We start from the raw sequence: 16,979 nt of genomic DNA on the forward strand, positions 1-16,979 counted from the left end.
GCGGAATGAGGGATGGTATGAGATGCGCGCGGCCGAGGGCGGGAGCTGGAGGGAGTGGCGGCCCGGCCCCGGCCCCGGCCCCTCGGGGAGGAGACTGGGACGCCAGGAGGGGCTGCTGGCGCGGGGCGGGCGGGGCCGACGGCGCGGGCAGCGTGGACCTCTGGACCCCGGCGTCCAGATCCGGCTGCCGCCCCGCACACGTGCTTCCCCTTTGATCTCGGCCCCGAACTCTCTTCCTCCTCCCCGGGCCCGCGTTCCTTCCCCTGCTGGCAAGTCTCCGGCTGTCTCCCGAGGCCGGAACCCTTCCCCCTGACCCGGCGGGCCGGGCTCTGGCCTCGCGCCCTGCCACGCGCGCGCCTCTCCCTCCGCGCCAGCCCCGAGAGGCCGGAGAAGGGCGGGCGTCCCCAGCGCAGGAAGCTGCTCCCTTCCCGGCGGCCCCCACCGAGGACCGGGCTCCCGGGAACCAGGAAGCAGGAGCTCCCGGTCGGCTCGCGGACCCGCAGCCCGTGCGCCCACGTGCGCCCTCCCCGCACGGCCCTTGCCGCGGTTCCCGACCCCCGCGCGGACCCGCGGAGCTGTCACTGCAAAGAACAGCGCACGTGGGGAAGAGGTACCCGATGTGACGTGACGTGCGCGGAGGCGCGGCCAGAGACACGTTTGGCCTCAGTAACTGAGTGACTATCCAACGTCTGTTCGTGCCCACCGGAGACGATGAATACAACAGTGCGGAATAAGACCTCAGCCCCCTCCCCCCAGGGGCTTATAATTCAGCTGGTGAGACTCTGTCTACAGAAGAGCATCACCACAAAGTGGGGAGTCCGGGTCTTAAACAAACACGCCGGGTGTGTTTAGTCTCTTGCGGGGAGAGAGGGGCCCTGGGAATGACTGGGGTCCAGTGTGCAAGTCCTCAGAACACCCAGCTTAGAGCAGTGTAATCACATCCCTCTGCCATCTACCTCACTGGGAGGTTGAAACCACAGGACTTTCAGCTTTTTCCAAAAATCAAATCCAGTCCCTCTGGAGTCTTATCACTTAACCCTGTCCTGCAGCGGGTGTCCAGATCTCTGACATTGTTATCTCCCTTGCCAAACAGAAACTTCCGTGAAGACGCAGTAGGTGTCTGCTTTATCTTATCTTTCACCTAGCTCCAGCTTGGTGCCTGGGATAGGCACGTACATAATAAATGTTAAGTTGGGAAAGAAAAAAAAACAAAAACCTACTACCACAGAAGATACCGAAAAGAAACACTATGAACTCTGACGCTGTTTGCAGGGAAGGTGTTCAGAAGGTGTTCCGGGTGATAACAGCATCTCTGGACAAAGTATTCAGTTCTTTAAGGTGAAGACTTTGAAGGAAGCAGTTCTCATTTGGATATAAATTTTGGTCTGCTCATTAAGTGATGAGCCCATCGGAGCTCGGTCACGCCTCACGCACGTGAAGAGACTGCAGTACCGGACAGTGTAGAGGCACCGAGTGAAACGCAAGCTGCACGCACTGGCTATTTCGTGTGACAACCATTTGGTGCGTGCCTGCACTTTGAGCACCGTGTGGGAACCCAAAGGAAGGAACGGTGAAATCCACGTTACAGAGGCGACATCCGACCCAGCCCTTGAAGGATAAATGAGAGGGCACTGACTGGAAGCCTCACGAAGCCTGGGAGCCTGTCCACAAGGGGGTTTTAGGAAGAGTCTTGTAAACCGGTGCAGCTGGAGAAGAGGAGACGGGAGGGTGGGGGACAACAGTGGCGGCCAGGTCACTGTATCCCATGCTAAAGAGGAGGCATCAGAAATGCCCTGTAGACACGGGTGGGACAGAATCGGCCCCACCGCCAGACCAACGCCCCTTGACTGAGCTGGAAGCACTGGGGCTGGATTGAAGAGTCAGGGTGTCCAGAACTCAGGCAGTGGTCCTGAGCTTGAGGGCGAGGGAAGGGGTCCAGGAAAGGGGGGCAAAATCAACAAGAACTGGGGGCCAGCTTGGCTGTGAGGTGAGAGAGGAAACAGAAATCACTTAACTCTGACAGTCTTGTGGTACCATTAACAGAGATAAGAACTCAGGCGAAAAGAGGAATGGGCTCAGTCGGAAGGTGTCGGAGGGTTGAGAGGGAGGCAGGCGGGGTCCCAGGTGGACACAGGAAAGCAACCTTTGGGTGATGCGCTCAGCACAGGCCACCCGCCGAGGAGTGGGTATTTGGAGATCAGACTGGCTTATTCCCTCCCAGTCTCAACTATCCAAGGCCGTAAATGATCCGTCAGGACCTCAGCCTCCTGGCTCACACCCTCACAGGCTTCTAGAGAGGTCTGTGCCTTCAGGAATCTCCTGTTCCGAAGCTGCTGAGGTCCCCCCGGGTAAAGGGAAATTCTTAGACTTCGAAATTCTGAAGCACGAGAGACTGACTGTGACTTTACACTACGCCCTGCCCTTCCAGGGGTATTTCCATTTCTTAAGGGACGAGATCATTTATTTGTTGACCTTCAGGAATGACTCTCTTGGTAGAAATATTTCATGTCTGGATCAAGCTAGAGGGAGGCACATGGCTCCCCTCAAATGACGCCATGCAGTCCACACCTCCTCACTTCCCCTCCCCGTGACCCCACCCACTCTGCCGGGCCCCACCAGTGGGTCCCAGAGGCTTCCCGAGAAGAGGAGCAGGAGGAGGACCGGCGGGGGCGTGGCCAGTGCCACGCTTGGTTCTGGGGGGGGGCGTTTGTGGTCTTTCTTCTCCAAAATCAAGGTTGCAAAGCATATTAATTAATCACGTGTTGTTTGATAGTATTTCCATTCCTTCAATACAGTCTTCAACCCATGTGGTCAGTTACATTATCCATGTGATTCAGCCACATCCATGTGACAGAGTCCTTTACCACGAAAATAAGATTTTTTAAAAGAAACCAAGCAAGCATTCCTGACGTAATAATTGGGAGAGGAGCTTTTAAAAACAGTGTATATAGGATGACCCTGTTTTTGAAAAATAAATTGAAAAGTACTCTAGGGTGATGATCTCTGACAGGTTGAAAGTTAAGGGCATTTCTTTCTCATTTTTTTCTTGATTTTCTATAACAAACTTCTACTTCTTTTATAATTAGGGGTGGGGTGTGACTAGAACTGTGTATCTAACCCTGTATCTAATGTTTCTATGTCTTAAAACCAAACCAAACCAAACAAAACAAAACCGGATTTAATAGCTTAAAGCAAGGTTGACTAGGGCAGAGTAAAGGAGGGACTGTTCCCTAGCCTTTAGGTAAGAGGCAAATACAGGAGAGACCCCCAGAGCAGGCCCCGCACCCCAGCTTCGGGAGCAGGCTGCGGCTGCCTGGGTGCTGTGGCTCCCGGCCCTTTTCCTTTTTAATCTCTCCACGCTGTATTTCTCTTTGCTTTTTTTCCCTTCAGACTCTTTGCTCCACACCAACTGAACTGTATCTTGTGTTTTGAAGGACTAAACAGACTAAACTTAATCAAAGAAAGTCTTTATTTTCCTCTATAGAATAAAAGCAGTCTGTAATTTGGAAAGCACATGAGTTCTGTTATCTCTTTATCAAAGAGAAACGTGAAAGAAGAAAGACTCCAGGCCCACCGTCCAGGGAAGGACGTCGCCCCTGGCCCCCACATTCATGTGTTAAGTCCCAATCGCCAGAGCCTCTGAATGTGGCTGGGTTTGGAGACTCTTTAAAGAGGGGATTAAGTTAAAAGGAGGTCTTTAGGATGGGCCCTAATCCAATCTGACTGGATCCCAAAGGCCTTCAGGGCCCATCCCAGTCTCCTTATAAGAAGAGATTAGGACCCAGACACTCACAGAGGAAGGACCCCGGGGAGAAGGCCATCCACAAGCCAGGGAGAGAGGCCTCAGGAGACACGGACCCTGCCCACTCCCTGATCTTGGACTTTCAGCCTCCGGAACTGTGGGAAGTAAATTTCACTTTAAGCCACCCGATCTGTGGTGCCTTCTCACAGCAACCCTCGCAAACTAACAATGTATTTCCAGACTGAAATAAAACGCTTGGTTTCTGGAGCCCAGAGGCTGAGGCCTGCTCCACACAGTTGAGTTTCTCTGAGGTTCCCAAGGGGTCATTAGGATCAGAAATCCAGGGTCTTCCTGAAAAAAAATTAGAAGGGAGGAAAGGCTTCCTCCAGCCTCATTCACTTAAACGCTTCATTTTCAGTGACTCTGGTAACAGTATTTTGGAAATGAAAGTTACTGTAAGTCACGTATTATGACCTTACTGGGGACTTAAACAATCCGGGTTCAAACATCAGCTTGGCTGCATACAAGTTGTGGCCTTGCACACACACTTACAGTATGAGCCTCAGTTTTCTGTCATGTGTTCACTCCGCACGGCTGGAGCGTGTGTGCTGTCCTTGGCCCTGTGCTGGGCAGGCACTAGAGATAAACAGATAACTCACCATCCCTGCCCCGTGAGCTGCCAACATCCTGACAGGGGAGCTGGACAGACAGCAACCCCCACATGGGAGGAGAACTGCTAAGAAGTAGCTACGTTTGGGGAACCTGAAGCTAAGATTTCTGTGGACCCATGCCCCCAGCAGAACTTCCTGCAGTGATAAAAATGCTCTTTATCTGCACTGTCCAGGACGGTAGCCACAAGCCACGTATGGCTACCGAGCCCTTGAAATGTAGCTAGGTGCCTGAATTTTAATTAATTTAAATAGTTACATGTGACTCGTGGCGATGGTGTTTGGACGGCATGGCTGTGGGTCATACAGGAGACATTCAGCAGGTGGTTTACAGGAACGCCGGCAGAGCTCAGGAAAGAGCTCGGGGCGGGCCAGTGTATTAGGTGTAACACTGGGTGAGTTACAGAGTATGAAGAATGAAAAGGGACTGAAATAAATAGCACGGCCTCTGGAACCTATGTATACTCTAAACACGCTGATAGGATTTCTTGATGTGCAAATAGCCCATGCACAGGGGACTAGCTAAAAGCTTTGCGGTACTTCCTACAGTGAAACACCGCAGAGCACAGACGGGTACCAGGACATCTCAGGTCCTGCGGGCTCAGCCCCAGGCCACTGCCAGAGAGCAAGCATTGCAACACAGATCTGGGGCTTTCTCAGTGCATACAGGAGAAGTTATGTCTATGTGATACAGTAGCCTATGAAATGTGCAGCAGCACTAGGTCTAAAGAAACAACATATGCGTCTTAACTTAAAAATACTTTATTGTTAAAAAGTGCTGATCATCATCTGACCACGCAGGGCTGCCACAGAGCTTGTTTGTAAAACACACAGGATCTGCGAAGCATACCACTGTGAAATGGTAACACGAGGCATGGCTGGATGAGGAAGGGCTGCGTTTATTGATATAGAAACATCTCCAGGATATATTAGGTGAGAAAAAGCAAGCTACTGAACCAAGTGTATAGTATGCTACCTCCGCACAGAGAGAGGAAAGTTACAAATGCACTTTTATTCCTGCAGAAAGAAATGCTGGAAAGCTCCCCCGGACTCTCTGCATGGCTAACCGGGAGGAGGCCGGGGCACGGGGAGCGAGAAGGGGGCAGACAGGGGAGGCGGCTTTCACTATAGAGTCTTTAAACTTTTTAAAAACCGTATGAAATTACTAGCTGAAACTTGTATCTGTATCTGATACAGAATAACATCAGACTGACCAAAGGCCAAACCTGGACATGTGAACGTCACACTTCCGTCTTACCCTGCTGCGCTCTGTCCTGAGCAGGCATTCGTGTACGGACCGCATCTAGACGCCACTCAGAATCGTGAGCTAGTTCCCAGCCTTCCTCTGACTGTTGGCCTCCGGTCCTCTCAGACCATCCTTCCTTCCTCACCTTCCTGCCGCCAGACCACAGAGGAAAGAGGACTGCTGATTATTCTCGGAGTCGTAAGGGACAGGATCTAGTAGGTGGTGCTTAACCAGATGTTAAAACCCTGAGGCTTGAGAACCACTGTGCTCCACAAAATGTGGAAAAAAAGGTCGGAGCAGACCAGGAAAATTCCTGCTCCGACCTCGGCCCCCCTGCCGGCTCGACCCTCTGCGTGGCTCAGACTCCCTCACCGACTCCCTGGCCTCGGCCCTGCAGCTTGGGCCTGACGGACCGAGAGGCTCAGCAGAGCCAGAGAAAATCAGAGGCCCGTTTCGTATTTGAAGCATTTCAAAAACTCTCATTAACATCAGGGCTATTTTTTCCTTTTTCTCCCCCACCCTGCACCCGGTAGGAATGGAGAAATGGGTACAAAGGAAGGAACTCAGGGTAGAGTCAGGACTGAGGTTGGAACACAGACGTGTAGTTACCCAGTGAAGCCACACTGTTGTTCTTTCCTCTCACCATGGTCCCTGGAAAGCCCCCTGAAACTGCTTTATGAGCATTCATAAGCCATTTTGTGTAGTTGCATAGCTAAAAATGTCAACTGAAATGCATTGTTCCCTTCCAAAAGAACATTAATAAAAAATGGTAATACTGGTTTTTGCCCCATCCCACACTAATATGTGCCAGATCTCGGGCATTTTACCTGGAATACCTCAGCTTTCTAAACCCCAGGAATGTCACTGTCCCCAGACCTTCAGAAGAGTCACGCCACAGCACAGGGGTCTTTGTAAGTACTTGATAACACGGTCCGTGGTGAGTTCCCCTCACCCGGATTACAGATCTGTGCTAGTCATTTTCACGCACTGGTAACATACCCCTTGGCCAGCAGGTGGTGCCACAGAGCCGCCTGCCGTTTACCCAGGGCTGGCCTGAAGGTCCCAGGTCACGCAGGGCGAATCCTGCATCACCTGTGGCGTCCTCCCCCCACCGCCCCGTTTCTGCAGACCATGGAAGGGTTGTGGGACTTGGAAAGAGTACACACGGACCCTGACAGCTAGGAGACCAAAGCGGGGAGAGGAGGGAAAACCAGCCCCCTGCTCCTGGCCAGGAAATGGAGGCTGGGGGCAGCTGGGTCCCCATGCGGAAGTTTAAAGGGCCTTGGACTGGACAGGAGCAGATGCTGGACAAGGGGCATGAGGACACAGGCAGGGGCTGGTCCGCACAGAGGGGAGCTGGAGGCGGAGAAGGGCACGTGCAACACCCAACATCCCAACGTCTCCTTTGGGGAGCACGCGGGGTCCACGGCCGGGAAGGCAGCTCTCCTGGCTCAGGACCAGGTCCTCCCACGAGGTGCTCCCGCCACCCAGTCTCCCTCCCCAGGCCCTGGCTCGTGCCTCCACGTCTTCTCCCCAGGTCTCTTCTGCCACAAACAGCACGTAGCTGTCCAGGAGGTAGCCAGAGAGCTCGAGTCAACACATGGGGATTTGGGGTGGCTGCCAGCGTGAGCGGGGAGCACTGTATCCCTCAGGGGCAGGGGTCAGGAACTCAAAACCCTCAATCTATCGAGGACCAGAGACGCATCTGGCAAATCACTGGCAGGAAGAGGGCCAGAGCGCAGGGGCTTTGCCTGATGGAACCGTCACCTGCCGCTGCACCCACAGTGCTCAAGGTGAACGGTGCTCATCCGTCTCTTCTCTCATTTACTGACCTCCAGGTCAGAGAGCCTCTGGCCGCCCAGCTTACATTTTTAACCACCACTTGCTGTTATCTTCATGGTATCTTCTTCTGGTCACTGGCAAGGGTGTAAAACTGTGTCACAAGTACACTGGCCAAAAAGAATCATGAAAAAGAAAAACCAAGCTATAAAAGTCAGCCTGGCTCCAGCTCTCGCCCTGATCTCGGGGCTCTCCCTGCTTCACGTGATTCACCCCCCACCACACCCTGCGAGCAGGGAGGCCTTGCAGACTCATGAGTGCATCTGTCCAAGCTGCCTCTGAAAGGAAGCTCTGAATGTGCCCACTCGGAGGTAAGAGATGGGCTCTGCTTTACTAGCAGATATCTGATTTGCTTCGCTGCTGAGTCCAGAAGCAGCACAAGGATGACCCGGGAGGCTGCCCGGCGCCGGATCCAGAACCACGGATCCAGAACCTCTGGGCCCGCCACGCTCAGCCTCGGCTCTGAGGTCGGTGTGGTGTGCGTGAGTCTACAGCCTCCAGGACGCAGACTCGGCTCCTGCCCTGGGATGAAGGCTGACGGTGACTGTCACCTGGCTTCAAAGAACTGACCCCATTCACTGCCGCCAAGCGATGCAATTACTGTGACAGAACATGAAGGTGCGGGCCGAGCGAGGGATGGGACTTGGAAAGACGAATGGCAACACTCACATTGTCACGGAAATCACTTTTTATTTCTGTGGCCACAAAAGATATGAATACGATTCACGTAAAACCAACCACCTGCGCACCCAAGCAGGAGCGCGCGAAGCGGGGGGCGTCTCTGAGCCGGAGCGGGCTCAGGCCCCGCGGCCCCTCCTGGGACCCTTCATACTCTGCATCTGGAGACAAGGGACCAGCCTTCCGTTTTCAACGCCGCAGCTTGTCAGACAGGGGGCACTCGGGGACGGCGGCGCCAGGGGGCTGGCGGGCACTTCTCTGAACGAGGCACTTGAGGGCAAGCAGGCCTGGGACTCAGGGACCGACCTCGGCAGGACAGCGGGTGGGGCCCGCCGGCGGGTGAGCGCGGGCCTTCTCGTCCCTGGCCTTTCCCACTGCTGTTGGACGTGGAGCAGCGACAGCAGGCAGCGGGGACAGGGAGGAAGTCCACAGGAGGGAAACACAATGGAGCGACAGCCGCTGACGCCTGGCCCCGTGCAGAGCCTGGGAGGCGACATCGCCAGCACAGAGCTCACCGGGCTCCTGAGTCCTCCACACCCAGGTGCGCTCGGGGGCCGTGACCTGGCAGCCTCACACGATTCGCTGGGAGATGCTAATAATCTGAACGACTGAGCAGAACTCTTACAATCTGTGAGAAGCTCATGACGGGACGTGATCTCGGACGAATGGGCCTCGGGAGCGGACGGTGCTCACGTTGAGAAGAGAGGCCCGGCCCTGCCAGCAAGCTCTGGTCCCTGCCCCTCTCCACAGTGACAACGGCAAGTCTCCACACACACTGTTCTGGCACCCCCCACACGTCCGCGGGCGTGTGCCTCTACGCCGACCGCTCCGCGGCCGCACGGCTGTGGGAGGCCTCCCGGGCTGACAGTGAAGGCCACTGTCCAGCAGTCCTCAGGCTTAACTAGACCCGGTCGCCTCTAGAGTTTACACTTCCAGCCTAAACCAAAATGAGGACGCTCACGTACATTTCTCACATCACTGATCATACATCTGGCCACAGCCACTCTGAGATCGGAGCCAGCCAACCTGCTGAGAACAAGGGGAGAGGGGCTGTGACACGGGGAAGGGGCGGGGGTGGCTAGTTCTGGGGACCCGGCACACGCTCTGTCCACAGAGACGGCGGCGCACCGTCCCCCACGGGCGAGGTGGGTGGGATGGCAGAATCAAGCCAGCCGTGTGGACTCAGAACGAGGACTGACTCGGGTTCCCAGTTCTGACGGCAAATGACTCTGGAAATCATTCCAAACAAGGTAAAAGCTACGTTACAGCGAATGAGGCTGCACGTCTCTTCAGAGTCGACCTGCAGGACGGCTGCTTCTCAGAGACAGCCCCCGACTCAGATGCTCTCACAACTGGGGACCCATTCTGGATGAGAGAGGGATGCCCACAGGAGGGGCTGGCCTGCCGCCCGTGTCAGGGACACAGCCGCGGCCCCGTGGATGAACTGGCCGCCACAGAGCAGCGCAGTGTTAAGACACTACCGGCCGTTTACGGGGAAAGTTTGCAGGCCTGGAGATAAAGGCAGTTCAGGGAACTCTCCCTCTCTGAAAAGGTCTTCAAAAAAGGAGACTCGCATATTTAAGAAGCTCGCTTTGGCTACGAATTTCCAGGCACAAGAACTCTGACTCTGCTGGGCACTGACTTCAGGAGTCCCCTGCTCTGGACAAGGGCCTCTCCGGGCTTCGAACCGTCCCCCACCCGGTCAGGCTGTGATCCCCGAGCGGCGCGGGGACTGGGCGGGGTGGCGCGTGCACAGACACGCGTATATACTCTCAGGGATCATCCCGAAAGGGGCAGACCGTAGCTCTGCGTGTCCTGGGGCAAGAGCAGGGCGGCGGCTGCGCCCAGGACAGCTCTGCGGGGAGAAGGCCAGCGCCGCCGCTCCCTCACTCGCATGCCAGCTTGCTGTCGAAGCTGGAGAGCCCGATGGCAAAGGCCTGAAGGGCACACAGCGGGTAGCTGTAGTCCAGTGTGAACACGTCGTCGGCCACACGTCCGAACTGCATGACTATATAGTCCGCTGGGAGCAGGAAAAATCGGGACGTTAGAACCTGGGGAAGAGCCTACCTGAGATACAGAAAAACCCCCCAACAGGCCAGTTAGCCACCAAGTCTCTTCACACGGGAGGCTTACGGACGGGAGGGGGCGTGGACAAGAGCGGCGGGGACCGTGAGCAGTCCGCACTGTGCCCCGTGCAGCTCCAGGGACGGGGCCCCCCAGCCAGCAGGAAAGGGCAAGAGGTGAGAGCAGCCTGAGGCGCTGGCCGGGGCAGCACCGGTGCCGGGGGCCGCCAGGAGCCCTCACTGTGCGAAGGTCCCCGCGGCCACGCCCAGCAGCCTCCCCGAGGCCTCCTGCCCTGCCTCAAGGAAGCTCTCCCACCCCGCCGCCCTCTGCAGCGCGGCGGTTCAGGAATTTAACTGTGAGGCTGTAGTTCTGTCTTTCCAAAGAAATCATTTCCTTCTCAAATCATTCTCGCCTGAATATGACTTCCTCCCAACGATGCTCATTTCTGACTCCTGAAAGAACATCTTCCCTCCTGTCCCCGCCCAGCCCTTCCTGGGGGCTTACGGTCACTTTCGTGGACTATCTGGAAGTTCTTCACAGACGCCTGTGTGACCCGGCCGTGGAAGTTCAGGACGTAGGACTGGGTGTCATCATTCCAGACTGGGGACTTGTTGTGCAGTTCAATCAAGTTCTCCATGGTCTTGCTTTGCCACTTTGAAAGCAAGCTCTCATGGTCCTGTTGGAAATGAAAGGCACCTGTCTGTCCTGAGGACCACGGGAGACCGCTCATCCTCAACGCTGGGGGCAGGAGGCAGAGCAGGAAGTAAAACAAAGTAAAACAAATGAAAAAAGCCAGAAATTCAGCAAGGTTTTTTTAGATTCCTGTAGAATAACTAGCATTTCTCTTTGCAAATCAACCACGTCAGCAACTGCGCTGACCTGGGTCCGGGGGGATGGCTCCTGAAGGGACTGTGAGCCACCCTCCCGGCTGGGCTCTGGAAGAATCAATACTTTTTTCCATTGATCTCGTTGGTACTGCAGTCTTGTCTCTCAGAGCCCTTTGCTGATTAAATACGCTCTTACTTACATTTCGTGGCTGAAATGGGATCCGTTCATGATTCATGGTCATCCCGGGAACGATCACAGACATCTTCCGAGGGCCTTTAAACCCGAGGACGTTGGTTTCCTGGAAGAGAGGAAAATAAGGCAGGAACTTGGAACTGAAATGAAAAGGCTACATTCTTAACTCAAGACTTTCTAGGGCATAAAATGTTGACGACGCCAAGAGCATTAAACAGTATTCTATTACTTTCTTGTAGTTCAACAAAGAGAGATGGAGGGTCAAGACCTTTTAAACCTAATCCGACCACCTGAGTTTAAAACAGATTCTACTGGCCTGAAACTCTACTCTTACTTGTTAGTCTTAAGAGAAATTTCAGGTAATTGTGAGCAAACTGTACAGTTTTGCCATCATCAGAAGTCTGTATTTGCCAGCGAAGGCACAGCACTGCATGGCGCACGGTGAGAGCTACGGCTTAGGGCAAACGGAGCCTGGACCAGGAAGAGGTTCAGGTGTCTGTCAAGCAAGGCAGATCATATCCGAACAAAATAAGCACATTAAACATGTGCTGCACGTGTGTATCCACACACATACACACACATCTTAAAGTCATGCATGGTTCAAATATTTAATTCTGAAGCTAAGAGAAAACACACTATACGATGCGCAGTGTTAACTCAAATGGCTCAGATTTGGATAAAATCTCATGGGAATCAAATGATGAGATTAATTCCACCTGGGGAGAAGCTGGGACTCGGCTCAGAGCAGCAGCTGAGTGGGTTAAGCCCCTGCTTTCCCTGCCCCTACAGCTCCCAGGACGCCGGCTCCCACACTGGGCCCACATCAGCGAGGACGCGGAAAGAAGATGGGCTCAAGAACTGGGAGGAGGGTCGTGCTGAAGCCGCAGTGAGCAGGGTACTGCAGGTCGCAGGGGGAAGTGCAGGGGGACGCCACAAAGGGAAGGAGGGACCGGAGGACTGCTGTCGCTGGACCGATGGGGACAGGTGGGGACACACCCCCAGGGGAGCCTGGACGGGAAGGAGCAGCACTGGGCTCAATTCTGCCCCCATGGGGCAGTGTGAAAACACACGGAGTGGAGCAGCAGAGGCGCAGCAGCCGGGCCGCTTCTCTGGCAACGACAGAGGACCGACTGGGCAGGAGACTGGGAGCGGAGAGACGAGCTTCTGATGCTCTGTGACCTCTAGCCAGTGGGCAGGAGGCAGCAGCGAAGGTCTGAGTAAAGGCAGCGGCACCAGGAAGTGGGCAGAGCAGGTACGCGGGACGTAGTGACACAGCGGGCTCAGGGAGAGCGGCGACACGGGCGTGGGCGGGACGCCGCCGAGCCGGGGGGCAGCCAGGCTGCGGTGAGCGGGGCGGCACTCACGTAGCACACGGCAGCCAGCTCCTGCCGGGTGTAGGCCTTCTCCACCAGGCCCTGGGCCTTGGCCGGGCTGACACCATGGTCATAAACTGTAAACTTGGTCCCCATGAGGTTGGACCTAGAATCAGGAGAAAACGTCACCATGATGACCTGTATTTTTTTCTTACACAAACACAACCTGGGGAAGGTGAAGCCTCTGCCCATCCTTCAAAGGTCTAAATGGTCACCATCACCTTTTCAAAGATCTATCATTAAAACAAGGAAGGCCCTTATATCTCCTTCCAGCTCCCTGTTAGATGACAGCAGCACGCGCTCAGCTGTGAACGCTGTGAGGCTGTTCTGAAACCACAGGCACCGCAGTGCCAAGAAGGACGGGCGGGCCACCGGTACCTGAGTTTGCCGACGTAACTCTCCCCCTCACGGGACAAATCTGTTGGGTCAGTGGAGATCAGGTAGTTGGATGTTTTGCTCTTTTTCCGCTTTCTACCTGCAAGAAGAAATATCTAAAAAAGAAAAACATTTCAGTAAAAAGTGAACCTGAGGATGGCCATGTCTGTCGCACCTCTTCAGCTGGCAAGTATTCATCACGTGCCATCATGCACCAAGTAGCCAATCTCTGGGCCTTTCTGTGACGGGGAGATTTGACAGAGCTGGCAGGTGAGCAGCCGGAGGTCCTGGGATGGCATCAGAGGTGGCCTCAGCAGAGCTGCCCAGGGTGGCCGTGCGGCCCTGGCCAAGGCATAGCTGTTGTCCCTGCCGGTCAACAGCAGTGGCCTCTTGGGCACAGGGGCTGAGATGATGCCAGGGCCCAGGGGACAGGGATGAGAGGCACCAGCCCAGAGCTGCAGCAGCCGGTCACCTTGCAGGGATAGCATCGGATTTGCCGACCCTGCTCCCCCAGTTGCCTCACCGCACGAGGACTGTGGAGAACTTGGCCTGAACAGTGGCCTCATGGGTGGCGGTGGCTGCCTCCCTGGGGCATCTAACACCCAGACCTGCAATGTCCACTGTAACCTGGAGTGGCAGGCAGGGGGAAGAGATGCATCTCCTCCAGAGGCAACCAGGTGACCCAGCTGGGTGAGGGGTGTCCACTCTGTCCTTGCCTTGTCTCCGTGAGCTCTGGGTTCTTGGCCTCCAGATGTGGCTGTGGGAGCCACCATGGCCTGCCATCCCTGGGCCCCCGGGGGCCTCCACGCCTTGTCATGGGACCAGTATATCTGCCACTCAGGGTTTCTCAAAGCCCGGTCTCGGGTCCTTATCCCTTTTTCTAACCCTCATCATGCTTCTCAGAATTCACTACCAGGGTTTCCCTACTGCACAACTTCTCTAAATTCACCAGCTTGATTCTCCATATAAGAATTTACAACGTTATCCGTAGAAGTGACTTTTTGAAGAAGCTTCATCCAGTTCCACAAGTAAGAGTCTGTCCACCTCTGGGAGAGGCGGGGCCCTGGGCACCAGGCTTTCCGCCCCACACTGCAGCTGCGTTCCTGGTGCTGCCTTCTGTATTTTGAGTGTTGTGGTTCTAAACTCTTATGACTTCAGTGCTATGAATACTGTCACATTCATGCATCCTTCCCAAACCCTTCTAGACTCGAAAATAACAGGGAAGCAGGAGGCGGCAGTAACTAAGTGGGGGGGGGGAGCACTCTGGAATCCAACAGACAGAGGAGTTTAAACCTGGCTCTGCCACTTCGTACGGATCCGGGGCAGGTATGTCCTTCCTGAGCCCCAGTTACCTCGCCCATCAAGCAGGGATACGAACTCCTATCTGACTGGGTGTTGTAAGGATCCTAGGTGACAATATACATAAAGCATTTAACACACGCCTGGTACACTGTCAACACTCAACAAACAGTGGCTGTACCGACACCGGTATCTACTGTCACCATCTCATTTCTAGGCCCCTAAACCACCCACTTAGACCTGGTGTTAGGACAAAATACGTTGTCCATTAGCAAGTGTTAAGTTCCCTCCACTTCATGTATAAAGTAGATTCAAATTCCTAAGGTGAGAAGACATTTCACTTGCATATTTTCTCTATTTCCAATTCCTCTCGTTCCCTAAAACTCGCTCTTTCTTCCACAACATCATGTTCCACGGTGATAAAAATAAAAGCCGAAGAGCACACTGGAGCACTCCCGAGCCCAAAAAAGGGATGGACGCAAAAGCAGTTACATCCAAATATTCTCTTCCGTCTTCTCACGTTCTGGATAAACCTTTCTCTTTGGGGCGGGGACAGAGTTTGACTATTAGACCGTGAGCTCCTCGGAGACGCTGAGGGATGAACAAGCACAGGCCAGTGCCTGCCGTCCTGGTCTAAGGCTGCTGCTGCTCCCGTCGCAAGACCATCCACAAGCCATCCCACAGCACCCTCCCTCCATCCCAAGATCGTCTTAAGAACCACCTCCCATACCTTTCGATTTTCGTCCTTTTCCAAGTGCATATAATAGGTGGGGAAGAGACCGCGATCCACTCCTTTCTTGTCCCTGGTTATCCGACACTTCACTGTGATGCCTCGAGGGGCAGGACTGTAGGCAAAGTCCTCTAAACTCTCTATTTCTCCCAGCTGGCTATCAGTTTGCTGGGCTGCAGCTCCGGAAGCCCCTGTGTCCTGAAAGAGCAGTCACAGGTGAGCGGCAGGAAGCTGCGTCAGAACGCCTCGTGCCCCCCTGGAGGAACGCTTACAGGACAGAACACCTTACTGAGTCACCGTCTGACAGAACATGGAAAACCTAAGCCGTTAAACAAGGACATGAACAGGGGAGCAAGGAGGGAGCGAAGCACAAACGGGGTACAGCTTCCCAGCAGCTGGCTCGGGACGCAAGAAATCAGGGAGTCACGGCCTTTAAGTGTAAACCCCAGCTTGCGTCTCGGAAGCAGCCCTCACTCAGTAATGGCACCTGAATACCGAAGGCATGTTTAGGAAACAGTTAAATCAGCTCCACGGGAAGACGGCTCACAAGTGCGTACCGCGGCTGGCTTCTGGCTGGACGCAGAACTGGGTCTCTCTGTCTCTGAATTTGGCGAATGAGACCTCAGTTTCTTCCCTTCCTCCTCCTCCCCATCAGTCTCCTCTTCATCAAAGTTCAAGCTACCTGAGATGCCTGGCAGAAAAGGAGAAACTGTCAAAAGGGCTAGAAATCTTTGAACCAAATGTAACTTTACTTTTCTTCCTTAAAACATTCCAAGCTATTCGGACTTAAAACGTGGCTATTTTATCCACGTTCTGACAATTCTTTCTTCATATTCTCACCTAGATCCATCCCGCTTTCCTTCCCTGATGTTGCCACCCTAATTTAGATCTTTGAAACATTATGTTTATGAGAGAAAATATTTGCAAATCATGTATCTGATAAAGGATTAATATCCAGAAAATACAAAGAACTCCTACAACTCAACAAGAAAACAAACTCGAATTCAAAAACTGGTAAAGGACTTGAATAGACATTTTTCCAAAGAAGATAACATAAATGGCCAACAGACACATGAAAAGATGCTCAGTACCATGGATCACTGGGGAAATGCAAATTAGAATCACAGTGACATGCCACTTCACAAGCATCTGGATGACTATTTAAAAAAACCTAGAAAGTAAGTGTGGTGAGGATGCGGAGACACTGGAAGGAACCCTTGTGCACTGCTGCTGGCAGTGTACAATTGTGCAGTCACTGTGTAAATACAGTGGTCCCTGAAAAAAATAAACAAACATAAAATTACCATATGATCCAGCCATTCCACTTCTGGGTATACACCCAAAAGGACTGAAAGCAGAGATTCAAACAAATACTTATACAACCAGTGTTCATAGCAGCATTATTCACAATTTTCAAAAGGTGGAAACCACCCAAATATCCATCTGCTGCTGAAGAGATAAACTGTGGTGTAAACATACGGTGGGACGTTACTCAGCCTTAGAAAGGAATGAAACCCTGACACATGCTACAACATGAATGACTCCTGTGGATGTCACACTAAGCGAAATAAGCCAGGCACAGAAGGACAAACACCGCATGATTCCACTTCCCCGAGGTGCCCAGAACAGGCAAATTCATGGAGACCGGGAGCGGCATGGAGGCTGCCGGAGGCTGCCAGGGGCAGGGGGAGGAGAGATGGGGAGTCAGTATTTAACGGAGACAGAGTTTCAGTTTGGGAGGATGAAAAAGTTTCGGAGACGGGACAGTGATGATGGCTGCACAGCAGTGTGAATGTACTTAACGCCACTGAGCTGTACACTTAAAGACGGTTAAGATGGTAAATATTATGCATGTTTTACCGCTGTTCTATCAGTTACGTTTCTGTCTTCCCACGTTGTTTATCGTTAGTCTAGTTACCTAGTTGGTGTTGGAAATGTCTGAAAC

The 16,979-nt window shown here is 53.7% G+C and overlaps 1 protein-coding gene across 8 annotated transcripts in view; it reads right to left on the bottom strand.

Annotated features, from left to right (window-relative positions):
• Nucleotides 1–8,165: 8,165 nt before the first annotated feature.
• Nucleotides 8,166–16,979, bottom strand: part of TULP3 (TUB like protein 3) — a 35,658-nt gene continuing 26,844 nt past the window's right edge. For all 8 annotated transcript variants that reach the window (XM_072954856.1, XM_072954855.1, XM_072954857.1 and 5 more), the window contains 7 exons: nucleotides 15,592–15,725; nucleotides 15,035–15,232; nucleotides 13,009–13,121; nucleotides 12,622–12,736; nucleotides 11,265–11,363; nucleotides 10,742–10,913; nucleotides 8,166–10,193 (listed from right to left, as the gene is read on the bottom strand). In XM_072954856.1, coding sequence (XP_072810957.1) covers nucleotides 10,060–10,193; nucleotides 10,742–10,913; nucleotides 11,265–11,363; nucleotides 12,622–12,736; nucleotides 13,009–13,121; nucleotides 15,035–15,232; nucleotides 15,592–15,725 — 965 coding nt within the window. In that variant the 3' untranslated portion in view covers nucleotides 8,166–10,059. The remainder of the gene's footprint in view (nucleotides 10,194–10,741; nucleotides 10,914–11,264; nucleotides 11,364–12,621; nucleotides 12,737–13,008; nucleotides 13,122–15,034; nucleotides 15,233–15,591; nucleotides 15,726–16,979) is intronic.

Source organism: Vicugna pacos, chromosome 34 (genome assembly GCF_048564905.1).
Source record: "Vicugna pacos chromosome 34, VicPac4, whole genome shotgun sequence".
Taxonomy (NCBI): domain Eukaryota; kingdom Metazoa; phylum Chordata; class Mammalia; order Artiodactyla; family Camelidae; genus Vicugna; species Vicugna pacos.